Source organism: Dama dama, chromosome 12 (assembly GCF_033118175.1).
Source record: "Dama dama isolate Ldn47 chromosome 12, ASM3311817v1, whole genome shotgun sequence".
Lineage (NCBI taxonomy): Eukaryota > Metazoa > Chordata > Mammalia > Artiodactyla > Cervidae > Dama > Dama dama.
The window spans coordinates 55,764,717-55,777,606 of record NC_083692.1 but is presented as its reverse complement, the minus strand read 5'-3'; the positions used below and the strand labels follow the sequence as shown (position 1 = coordinate 55,777,606).

The following is a 12,890-nucleotide window of genomic DNA, read 5'->3' as shown; positions in this document are numbered from 1 at the left end:
ATTTAGGTCCTTATTACCTTTGCCTGAATGGGTAGTTTTCAAGCTGATCTCCCTGTCTTTTCCAGTCCCTCTCCTTTGGTACTGCTGCCAGAGCTGGAGCTCTTAAAAACACCCAAAACAAGAACACACTTCAACAGGAGAACACCTGCTGGTCATGCTACCTTTTTTATTCATGCTTCCTTCTTATTAAAAAACCAAAAAACTCAGTGACTGCCCAGAAATCAAAGATTCTGGAAAATGTTGCCTGCCTGCTTTTGAAGCCCTTTTCCATGCAGTAATCTGCAGTTTTGCCATAGCATAGTAGTCCATCTGCCCAGACCCCAAACATACCTTTTGAGCTTCTGCTCAATGATTGTTTGCCTTAAATGTCTATTTCCTTTGTTGATGAAGTCTTGCCTCACTCCTAAGGACTCGTTAAAATGTCACCTCTTCCAAAAGTTTACCTAAGATTATTCAACAGTGACTTTGTTGTTTCCCTGGCAGGTTGTTAGTACTTCTAATAAACCACTAATGATTTGTCTCATGTTGGACTTACTTAATTTTTTAAAAATTTTATTTATTAATTTTTAATTAGGTCCCATTTGTTTATTTTTGCTTTTATTTCCAATATTCTGGGAGGTGGGTCATAGAGGATCCTGCTGTGATTCATGTCAGAGAGTTTTCCCTATGTTCTCCTCTAGGAGTTTTATAGTTTCTGGTCTTACATTTAGATCTTTAATCCATTTTGAGTTTATTTTTGTGTATGGTGTTAGAAAGTGTTCTAGTTTCATTCTTTTACAAGTGGTTGACCAGTTTTCCCAGCACCACTTGTTAAAGAGGTTGTCTTTTTTCCATTGTATATCCTTGCCTCCTTTGTCAATGATAAGGTGTCCATAGGTTCGTGGATTTATCTCTGGGCTTTCTATTCTGTTCCATTGATCTATATTTCTGTCTTTGTGCCAGTACCATACTGTCTTGATGACTGTGGCTTTGTAGTAGAGTCTGAAGTCAGGCAGGTTGATTCCTCCAGTTCCATTCTTCTTTCTCAAGATGACTTTGGCTATTCGAGGTTTTTTGTATTTCCATACAAATTGTGAAATTATTTGTTCTAGTTCTGTGAAGGATACTGTTGGTAGCTTGATAGGGATTGCGTTGAATCTATAGATTGTATTACACGCCAGTCAGGATGGCTGCTATCCAAAAGTCTACAAGCAATAAATGCTGGAGAGGGTGTGGAGAAAAGGGAACCCTCTTACATTGATGGTGGGAATGCAATCTAGTACAGCCGCTATGGAGAACAGTGTGGAGATTTCTTAAAAAACTGGAAATAGAACTGCCATATGACCCAGCAATCCCACTTCTGGGCATACACACTGAGCAAACCAGAACTGAAAGAGACACGTGCACCCCAGTGTTCATTGCAGCACTGTTTATAATAGCCAGGACATGGAAGCAACCTAGATGTCCATCAGCAGATGAATGGATAAGGAAGCTGTGGTACATACACACCATGGAATATTACTCAGCCATTAAAAAGAATTCATTTGAATCACTTCTAATGAGATGGATGAAACTGGAGCCCATTATACAGAGTGAAGTAAGCCAGAAAGGTAAAGACCAATACAGTATACTAACACATATATATGGAATTTAGAAAGATGGTAACGATAACCCTATATGCAAGACAGAAAAAGAGACACAGATGTACAGAACAGACTTTTGGACTCTGTGGGAGAAGGCGAGGGTGGGATGTTTTGAGAGAACAGCATCAAAACATGTATATTATCAAGGGTGAAACAGATCACCAGCCCAGGTTGGATGCATGAGACAAGTGTTCGGGCCTGGTGCACTGGGAAGACCCAGAGGGATCGGGTGGAGAGGGAGGTAGGAGGGGGGATCGGGAAGGGGAACACATGTAAATCCATGGCTGATTCATGTCAATGTATGACAAAACCCACTACAATATTGTAAAGTAATTAGCCTCCAACTAATAAAAATAAATGGAGAAAAATAAATAAAAATTTTATTTATTAATTTTTAAATTTTTGGCTGCACTGGAACTCTGTTGCTGCTTGTGGACTTTCTCTAGTTGTTGGATTTACTTATATATTATTAGTATTTCTTTCCAGTAGACCTCTTCAGAGTTCTAAAGTTCCTTTTTTAGTGCCCCTGACATTTCCAACATTGTGCTTTACACATTGTAAATAATTGATAATTCATTTCAACTGATATGAAAAGATAAAAAATGAGAGTTAAAGTGGCATACCTTTTGGAAATAAACAATGAAATCTGATGTAATCACAAAACTGTTAATTTTGATCTGGGGCCTGACACTTTTAGCTTTCTGAGCTCCAGCATTTTAATCTTTGAAATGGGGAATATCTCTTCCTGTTATACTTGCCTCCCTGGGTGGTTGTGAAAAACAAGTTTAGGAATATAATTTAAACTGAAAATGCTGAAAGTTATGTTTTCAAAACACAATCGGAAGACAAATAAATGGAGGTGGGTTGAACTTAGATCTAACTGCAAAGTCTGGTTTCTATAGTTTTAAAAACATTAATAAACATAATTCTAAAAAAGATGGGCTCCTGATCATCTTTTCTTATGGAATATTTGGAGAGATAGTGTCATAAAAAGTGGAAAAGTCAAGAACTAGAGAGAGAAGATTTTCTTGATGAGGAGACCTGGGCTCACCCTTCAGTTTTGAGCTTCACATAGACAAAGAGGACCAAGCCATGGGGGCAATGTGAGATTTTCCAGCTGAAATATGTTACCCTTCTGTCTGAGTTTATTTAGGATTATCATTCATATCTTTAATATCTAGTAGTACTTATTTATCCTGAATTGTTACTCAATGAAATGCTTTCTTAAAATAACTGAAGTTAACCTGCTTAATGCTAAACCTATGTGTTAATCTTCTTTTATAAAGAGTATTATGTGATACATTATCTGCTTCTCTTGTTTTAGTAAACAGAGAAACCTAAAGCAAGTTACACAGTTAAACCTAAGTTTAACTGTTTAATTGACAGATGTTATGCTTATCATCATTTCTTACTTTACTCCTAGTCTACCCACCTCATTTCCCTACCCGCTTCTTTCACAAAAAATTGATTTAGCATACACAAGTAAATACTGTTTATAAAAGTATAAGAGAATGAATTAGGACTAGAAGAAGCTGAGAGAGGAAAATACAGTCCTGAGTAAGATTTGCATACCTCCTTATATAGCCTGTGATGTTCTCCTAGAGATGGGCCACTGAATAGGAAAAATATGAGTTGCATGATTCATAGTGACTAACAGATAAAGACAAACAAAAAGTAAAATTATTATTTTTGAGAAAAACTGAGATATTTCTGGTTCTGAGGCCTGAGATAAATTTCTTCAGTAATCCCTAATGGAAAAGGTACTGTTTGATAAAAATATTACATTGCATGACATGGTAATATCTTCAGGAAGTATCATGACAACTCTTTGGTGTTTTTTCCAGCCCCAAATGGCCTGGTAGCATGCTTATTACTGGTGTGTGTGTGTATGTAAAACAAAATGTACCTATCCACAGTGTGGGTTACCAGGAAAAGATTTTCCAAATAAGGTTTCCTAAATAGATCTGTTTTGTCACTTCTGCAGGCTTTCTTCTTTGCTAGTATATGGTTGTCTTTACATAAGAGAGAGTAGATAGTTGTCACCAGTGCCTCCCCACCACAGGCACACAGAAATATACTTCTGTTCTTCCTAAAAGCTTGCACTGTTTTATTAAGCGGACTACAGTTTCACCAATTTGAGATTTCAACTAGAAGGCTTAGGACTGTCTTAGTCTTCTGTTAGAGTGAATTTGTAAGATTCTCTTCTGTACACCTAGCCAAGACTAATAGTTTTAGAACCAATAGAAAGTGAAGGTAGAACAAGTAGTAATTTTGGAAAATGAGACTTTGCTACAGGGGCTTTAGGCATCTTGAGGGTATTAATAAGAGATCATACTGTGTTTGGAATATAAAAGACAACGATTTTGAAGAGGAAATGGTGACAACAAAGAAAAAGTTCTGCTACTTTACACTGTTAATTAATGTGCACATTGACTTTGTGATTAGTTTCTCAGAGTCATCTGCCTGAGCTTTCTTAGAGCTGTTTTCATTGGGTTTTTAGAGACTTTTTTTCTTAGCCTGACTTGACTGGTGAATAAGTAGCATATTGCTATAATTATATAGATTATTTTTTATTCTAGTACTCTCTTAAATCTTAATCTTGAAATTATTTTCACAATTAAGTTTTATTATTTATTTTTAACTTAACAGAGTGGAAGACGAAATGTTGATTTGGATTTGGCATCATCTCATAGAAAGAGAGGTGAGGATTAAATATTAAATATCTGATTAAATTAAGTAGCTGTTTTTATATCTGATGTATTTAGATCTGAATGTCATTGAAGCATTATTGTAAAAAAATTAGAAACATTTTGTCAGAAAAGTTAAGAGGGAGATCATTTTCTTGAACATAATACTCTTAAATCTGGGAATGTATAGGAGTTAAAAATTGGTTCTGTTTCTCGGTTGTTGTGTTTTGCCTTTTTTAAAATTTTGTGGATTCTGGCAGTGGTACTTTACATTGTGGAGGAGTTATGGACATAATTTTCTATACTCTAGCTCACAGGTATAGCTGCTGTTGTTCTGGTGGTATTACAGGGAGAGCTCTTTTACCACCCCCCTCCACCGCCCTTTCATACACATATATACAGTTTTAAACTGAGAGTTTCTAATTTTTTTTCCTCTTTACCTCTCAAGATAAAACATGTAAGAAATAAACAGGTGATTTCTAAGAATGAAATTTTCCCATGAGGAGCAATTTTAGTGTTATCAAGAGTTAAATTTATTTGTTAAAAGCTGTATCTTAATGAATAATATAGTTAACTCTTGTTTATATGCACCAATAGATGGAAGGAACAGCAGTTTTAGATAATACAAATCCAAGGTAACTAAAAACTCACCAGGTATTATTCTTTATTAATTTGCATTTTTTATTAAACTCATTTATTCTGTGCTTGTGAAAATGTGAAGTGTTAGAAGTTGCTGCTAGTGGTAATTTCCTAAGAGCTGGTGGGAAAACTTTTTTCCTCATGATATTAAATCTTTTATATTTCAGAATTGAACCCTTCTCTTGATAGCTTCCTTGGCAGGATGTTAGGTTTACCTACAGGGAAAAAAAGTGAGAAGGGAAAACTGAGAAATTAGAGGAAGCAATGCACACACAGTTTTTTCATTTTTGTGTTTGTAGCTTAGAAGAAATGTTGGTATTTATACTTAGAATACTAAGAATGATTTTTTTTGAGTTACAAGGACTAAAGCTGGTACTTTGTTTATTGAAAAGTCTTTTACTACTATAACATATCAAGGTGCTGGGTTCCAAAAATATTATAGAGTATATGTGATATCAAAGAAATTAGTGTTGTTTAATGTCATATGCAATGTGTATTTTATTGTTTTCTAATTCTTTGAAAATTAGCAATTCATGTGCCATAATTAGGCAGAAGTATCGTTTTCTTTAACCACTTGAGTTAGTAATTAAATTTTTAGAACATTTTTACCGTCCTAATTTTGGTTAGCTCAGGTGGAAGTTGTTGCTTTAATTTCTATGTTATATTAATGAAAAGATGGCTTCAAACTCATTGAGTAGCATAAAGGATCCAACCTTTCATATTAAGAGCTTCCTACTATACTGATATACTCATGAGTGTTATTCCATTGGCTAAAATTACTTTTCTCTCAGATCTTAATTATGCTTATGAAAATATAAATTTGAGATTCAGTTTATGATAACTATGTCAGCATGTAGCAGAGTAATCTTTGGAATAAAACAAAAAGTGGTATTTTTAGCTTTGAATTAAGAATAACCTAGAATTCAAGTATAAATTACTTAGAAATTAATATGACACTTTAACTATCCTAGATTTGCTTCCTGTTCATAATTTTAATCAGTTGCCCTGTAAGTAGATTTCATGTGGTTTTAGAGCTAAGTAGATGCAAATGAGTTAATTATCCAAGTTCAGTTTATGGGTGAAACCAACTTTTACAAAAGTTCAAAGTAGTACCAAGACCTATCAACTTTTGAAACTTTCTTTTATTGGAAACAGGCAAATAAATAGGACCTCTTGGGGAAAGTTTGTTTAAATTACCCATTTAGGAGGTTATAATAGGGAGTCAAACTTGTTATGATGTTAATTATGATGATATCACTTAGTGTGGTACCAATTTATTCTAGTAATCATTACATCTTAATGTTCTCAGGCAAAAATTTTGCTGATAGCTTTGTTCCTAAGAGTAGGTGACTAGAAAATAGAAGAATTACTGTTCTAGGAAGAGCAGCAAAAATAGTTTTCAATCTCATGAATCCTAGTGTTTGTGGATTAAACAATGAAAATGTATACTTAATAGTTTTCATTTATTTAATTATAATGAATTTCTTTAAAAGAAATTAACATTGAAAATACACTTGGAACGATATATTTTGAAAAGAATTTTTTAAAATCATGTATACTTAGAGACTACCCTCTGACCACAGTGGGGTTTTATTTTGTTTTATTTTGTTCTTAAATGATGGTAAAATAAGCCACTCTGTTTTTTCCTTATTTATTGTCAAAATGGACCAGATGTCATAAACTATAACATGCCTGTCTTCAATTGGGCAGATGAACCTACCAAGTGTGAGAACTTTTTGGAGCAATTCAGGTGTTCTGATTCTGACTTGAGCTATGAAGGACAAGCAGATGTCCAGCCAAGTGAGAATTCTTCTATGTGCTTATTTATCCCTTTACAGTATTTTGAGGAGAAAATGTAAACTTTTTTCTCTCACTTTTGTTTTTCATTTATTAGTCTAGTAGTCCTGAGTTATTAAAAGTTTAATAAGAGAAATTAGAGATAGCAGTATTTAATTGTATCTGTTATTGAAACTAAATGGATAGATTAATGACAATTAATAGTTGTATACACATTTTAGCTGCTTTTAAATGTGTGTTATTCCATTGGCTAAAATTACTTTTCTGTCAGATCTTTATTATGCTTATGAAAATATAAGTATTTTCATAAAATTTGTATTATGAAATATATAAATTTCAAAGACTACTCCTCCAAAGACTACTCCTTGAGAGGGCCTAGTGCCTATAATTTCAGTATTTGGCATTGGGGATACTGGAATTCATGCTGTTGAACCATGATTGCTTCTTTTCCCCTCATTCCAGTTAATGTTTCACAATTAGTATAAGCTCTTAGTCCAAGAAAGTGAATATGGTAGGAAAGAGTGAAGTGAGCAAATAAATTGAGCTCAGCCAACTTGCTCATCAGAGCTAAATTCTAAATCAAAAAACTATCATAAATTACTTCAAAAAGAGACAGGTGATCCATATTTCTGCTTAGCACCTCAGAAATAATATCAAATTTGTATTCATTAAACACACAAAAACTGTTTACTATATGCCAGATATTGGGCTAATCACTTCAAACATACTAACCCATTTAAGTCTCATAATAGCGTGTCAAAATTCTTGACAAAACCTGTTTAACTTGTTAGTATTTGGGTACTTTGATAAATACATAAAAGATTTGCTGTAGTTGTGCGGAACTGAGCACCTTCTTACTGAAGGACAATACCTTTTTTGCAGATACTTTAGTTTTTGTATTTAAGCTGAAGCTGATATAATCAGTGAAAAATGATGGAGATACCAAAGCAAAAATTTAAGAAGGAACATCATGGTTTGATTTCACCAACCTGCCCCAGGTCTTTAAATACAGTGTTAGTGTATTATTGCTAAATAATATCAGAAACATTTATCAACTTGTGTGTTTCATGGTATGACTTGTATGCGTGAAATGCTGTTTTATCTATGCATTTCAAATTAGATTGTATAAAGAAGAACAAATGTGAATGTTGTCTCCTGTGTGAAATTTCTCCTTTTGTCTTCTGATTCTTGTTGTGGTAGTGTATTTACTCCTTTTTGGCCAGTTGAGCCCCAGAAAAAAGAAGAGCTTCAAGCAAGTACACGATGGCATGTTTAATTTTTTTCCCCTTTTAGCTTGCCTACATATTTTATGGTTTATAAAGTATGTATTGCAGCTCTGCCGTGTTCATTTTGAAAATTCCACATAAGAACCAAAGTTATAAGGACAAGTAAACAATCTCAAATTTCTTGTTGGATTTCATATTTTCTTTTTATAGTAGGAGAGTCTGAATTAATATTAAGTAAGAATTGGGTCAGTCATAGTTACTCTATAGAGGCTTTTGATATGCTTTTCAGACATAGTATTTCCTATATTCAGACAAAACAGTACAGAACAAATTATTAGGTTATTATAATTTTTTAACAATTATAGTTTTTCATTTCTCATTTCCATACTATGAGATTTTGTGTTTCAAAGTATTTTTGATATCAGCCTAAACATTTTCGTTATAAAAGCTTATTTATTTATTCTGATGCTTTCAGGTAGTGTCTTTCTTGTTCTTTTGTTCATACAAAGTTTTGTTTGGTCTATACACTTAATAAGTTGCATGCTTTAAATTAGGGGTCAGAAAACTATGAATAGTGGGCTAAATGTAGATTGCTGTCTTTGTTTTAAAGTTTTGTTGGAACACAGTGACACTCATGTGTTATCTATGGCTCCTTTCACATTACAACAGAAGAGTTGAGTAGTTGCATGAACCGTGAATAATCCACAAAATCTAAAATATTTACTAACTGACTCTTTATAGATAAAGCTTGCTGACCCCTGCTTTAAATTGCAAAAAGGACTTAATATGGGGATTGGCTACCTATTCCACAGGATATTTTGGAGTATATTAAGGCAATTCACTTCCTGTAGATTCTTCACAATTGAACCTTTGTGTAGGCAGGCAGTAGAATTCCCATGGATCAATGTTTTGTGAGTTGATTAACAAGTATTTGTAAGATCACCTCCCATAAACTTAAGGAATTACTCTTATTAATTTAGAAGATCATTTTCTTTTAGCCTCTGTTTCCTCAAGTGAGGAAACTGGACTAGATAATCTTTAAGGTAGCTTTTACTTACGTGGTTCTAACATTAACTCTTTGCACATTTTATTTTCATTTTGAAAAATAATTATAAGTATTATAAGGTAGAAGAACTTTTTATTCTGAAATTTTTTTATTGAACCAATAATAAGCTCAATGCTAAGAGCTGAAAAATTTTTTTTTTAAGTTAAGGTTAAATCCAGATTCTGATTTTGGAATGCTTAAGGAAATGAAAAATGATTCTTTCTTTTTTTCTACATTCCACACTCACCTGCTTTATTTTTTAAATATAATTTTTAATTAAATACATTATACATCCATGACATTTTTCTTTGGATTTTTACTCTTTTCTGTTCTACTTGTGAAAATAATCAGCTATACAGTTAGGGGAAATTTTCAGATTGGTTATTTCAATTTAAATAGAACTGAAAATCTAACATTTTTTAATCTTAAGAATTTTTGCTAAAATACGGAAGGCAGATAAACCATATATTCTTTGTCATTCTAAATTATTTTAGTAGAATTCATATAAATTATTTCATAGCTGCTTTATAATATTAACTGCCTGTTGTGAATTCCTGTGTCTCATTTTGAAGTCCTAAGGTTTTCCTGACATCAGTGTAATAATTCAGAAATAAGTTACACAGTCAATATTGTGTTAGTTCATTTTCTCTGCAGGCATTAGTAGTCCTCTTGCCAAATCTTTTCCATCTAGTATGTAACAAACGTAATTTTTGTAATACATATTTTATTAGATACCTCATTCTTAATTCATTCCTAATAGAAAAATTTGGTGGGTCACACAGTAAGATGTTCCATAGCACTCAAAGAAATGAACTGTGGCTGCATGGAATAATGTGAATGAGTATTAGCAATATTATACTGAAAACATAATATACAAAAAGATTACATAAAATGGTGCTTTTTTATAAGGTCACAAGCAACTAACACTAAACATTACTTGTCTTGGGATTACATATAAAACAGTATTTAATAGCAATAATGAAAGCGTTAGGTGGGAGGACACAGAGAGAGATGGGTTGTGGGGAGGAACAGATAGATAGTACTCTGCCAAATTTTCTATTTCTTGTGTTCACATTTATTATAAATATAAATACAAAAGCAAACCATGCATGGACCAATGATGAGAGTATATCATGAGCCAGAATATGATTAATCTAACTCACGTACCTGAGATCAGTTAAACCAAAAAAGACAAAGCTTGTAAGAATTAGACATTGATATATTTATTGAAAGCCCCTGCTGGCATATGACTTGGATAATGTTGTGATCACACATACTAACATTTTTGCTGTCTAATGTAAAGATTCTAAGCTATAAAATGCCCTTTGGCAAAACTAATGGTATTAGCCACTATTGTTACACCATTTAGTAATTTTATGTAGATATAATTTTATAGTAAATCTTATATATTCTTATCTGTGAAACTTTGCTTCTTCTATAAAGGAGTTTCACAGCCTGCAATAAATATGCATATAACACAGTGAAAATGTTTCTTACATTAATGAAACCCAAAGGGTGATGTTTATGTCTCCTTTTTGTGTAAGTTTACTTGCCCTTCTATATTCATTTTTTGGGTAATATTTCATTGCAGATATGTAGACACTTTGCGCAACCTTAATTCACTCTTTGCAATGATAATGTTAAATCAGATGACGTTCTATTGCTAGTTGATCTTACCAGCAGTGTCCTAAGTGCCTAGTTCTGTTGTGGTCATAAATGATGGTCTGGTTTAATACTGCAGAGCCTTTTAAGCTAAGCATTTTGAGAACAGCTTCTGCCTTTCTTTTTCTTGTGGCAGCGTGTTGCTAAAGCGCTTACAGAGACACTGGTACATTAAACAGGGCTTTCCCTTTCTTTTCTTACATTGCTCTAGTTTTTGTTTGTTTGTTGTTTTTTAGCAAAGCATTTTGCTCAGATTCACTTAATGCATGCATGTATTCAAACATGAGTATCCATTCCTCACCAGTTGGTATGGTAGCAGCACTCAGCCTTCATCTAGTTTCAGAATGTATGTTCTGCTTGGTCATCACTGATGCATGTTTGTTCTGTTTGTATGTAGGTCCTATGCACAGTCAATTGGAATCCCTGAGCGACTCGTGGACTCGCCTGAAACATAACAGAGACTGGTTGTGCAATTCCTCTTACTCATTTGAGTCTGATTTTGATCTTACCAAGTCTTTGGGAGTTCACACTTTGATTGAAAATGTTGTGAGCTTTGTGAGTGGAGATGTGGGGAATGCTCCAGGTTTTAAAGAGCCAGAGGAAAGTATGTCTACAAGTCCCCAGGCCTCCATCATTGCAATGGAGCAGCAACAGTTAAGGGCCGAAGTAAGTTTTTGATATTTACTCCTTGTGAGGGACTATGAACCACTGAATATACAATTAATAGGAACATTTTTTCCTTTTCTTCTACTCCTTGCCTCCCTCTTTCCTTCACCTGAGCTTTTTGATATTGCTGTCTTAACTGGAGCAACTTGATATTTTCTTTGCAGTGAACAATAGTGTATTTTTAATTGCTGTCTTTTAGAACAAGATACTCTAATCATTAAGTGTTTCCTTGTCTCCTGGAAACTATAATAAGATTGGTGGGTGATCATACAGATCTGCTCTTAAGAGTCTCCATTTTTGACACATTCGTCTCTGTTTAAAAAGGGCTAGATTAGAACATCATGGTAATAATGATGAATGCTAAAGTTAGTGAACAAAGCCTCTTAAATATCTCCCTCAAAATATTTATTAATGATTGTGATTTTAACATGTCCTCAAATTCTTTGATACTCTTCCTGCCAGGAAGTTGAGCTTAATTTTCCTCCTCTTAAAAGTAAGCTGGACTTAGTGATTTAGAGCTAACAGAGTGTGAAAATGAGGGGGGCGGGGAAGTAATTTTACTTTGCAGAGACCTGGCAGACATCACCTTAACCAAGTGATCAAGATTAATATCACCACAATAATAGGTTATGCTAATATCATGCACAGTGATGATAATAATATGAGAGGGAGACTTTGTAATATTCTTTCCCCAAATCCATATCTGTAGTCCAAACATGAGAAAACATCAGGCAAACTCAAATCAAGGGACATGCTATAAAATATAGGAACAGCCTTTTGTAAGTGTTAGGGCCTTGGAAAACAAAGACAGAAACTGTCACAGACTAAAGGAGACAAGACAACTAAATGCAGTGTGATATTCTGGATTGGATCCTGGAACATAAAGGGGGCATTATGGGGAAACTGGTGAAATCCAAATAAATTCTGTGGTTTGGTTAATAGTGTTGTGCCAGTGTTCATTTGTTTTTGATAAATGTACCATAATTATGTAAGATGTTAACAGTAGGGGAAACTTGGGGAAAGTATACAGGAACTCTTCTATAGATACAAAAGTATTTCTAAATAAAAAGTTTATTAAAAAAAAAAAAAGAGGTATAGGCCAGTTGACTGCTGTGGTGGATATTTGTCCTCCTAGGGAAGATAGAGCCCAAAGTTCAAGAGAACCACATTGAGACCTTTTGGGAATACTTCTTCTAATCGTTGAACTAAAGAGTATTCATTCTATATAACAGTATTATAAGAAAAGGAAGCAGTATCCTTACTGCCTGACACTTTTGAAACCTTCACATGTATCTCCTCATGAACATCACAATAGTTCTGTGAGTAGATTAAAGTACTAATAGCCTTATTTCATGAAGAAACAGAGACTCAGGAAATTGAGTTTCCCAAGACTGTATAGTAATTGGGCTACTCTGGCCTTTAAACTAGGTCTCCTGCATCCAGATTTACTACTTTTTCCATTGTACTGTGTAACTTCTTTTATACTGAAGTATGCTGCAGAGACCTGAGAGATATTTTAATTTTTAAAGTCATAATAGTAAAATAA

The 12,890-nt window shown here is 33.7% G+C and overlaps 1 protein-coding gene across 1 annotated transcript in view; it reads left to right on the top strand.

Moving 5' to 3' along the window:
* The window catches only part of HERC1 (HECT and RLD domain containing E3 ubiquitin protein ligase family member 1), a 205,299-nt gene that overhangs the window by 107,820 nt on the left and 84,589 nt on the right, over positions 1-12,890 (top strand). The window contains exons 25-26 of the mRNA XM_061157327.1: positions 4,272-4,323; positions 11,076-11,344. Of these exons, the coding sequence (XP_061013310.1) occupies positions 4,272-4,323; positions 11,076-11,344 (321 nt within the window). The remainder of the gene's footprint in view (positions 1-4,271; positions 4,324-11,075; positions 11,345-12,890) is intronic.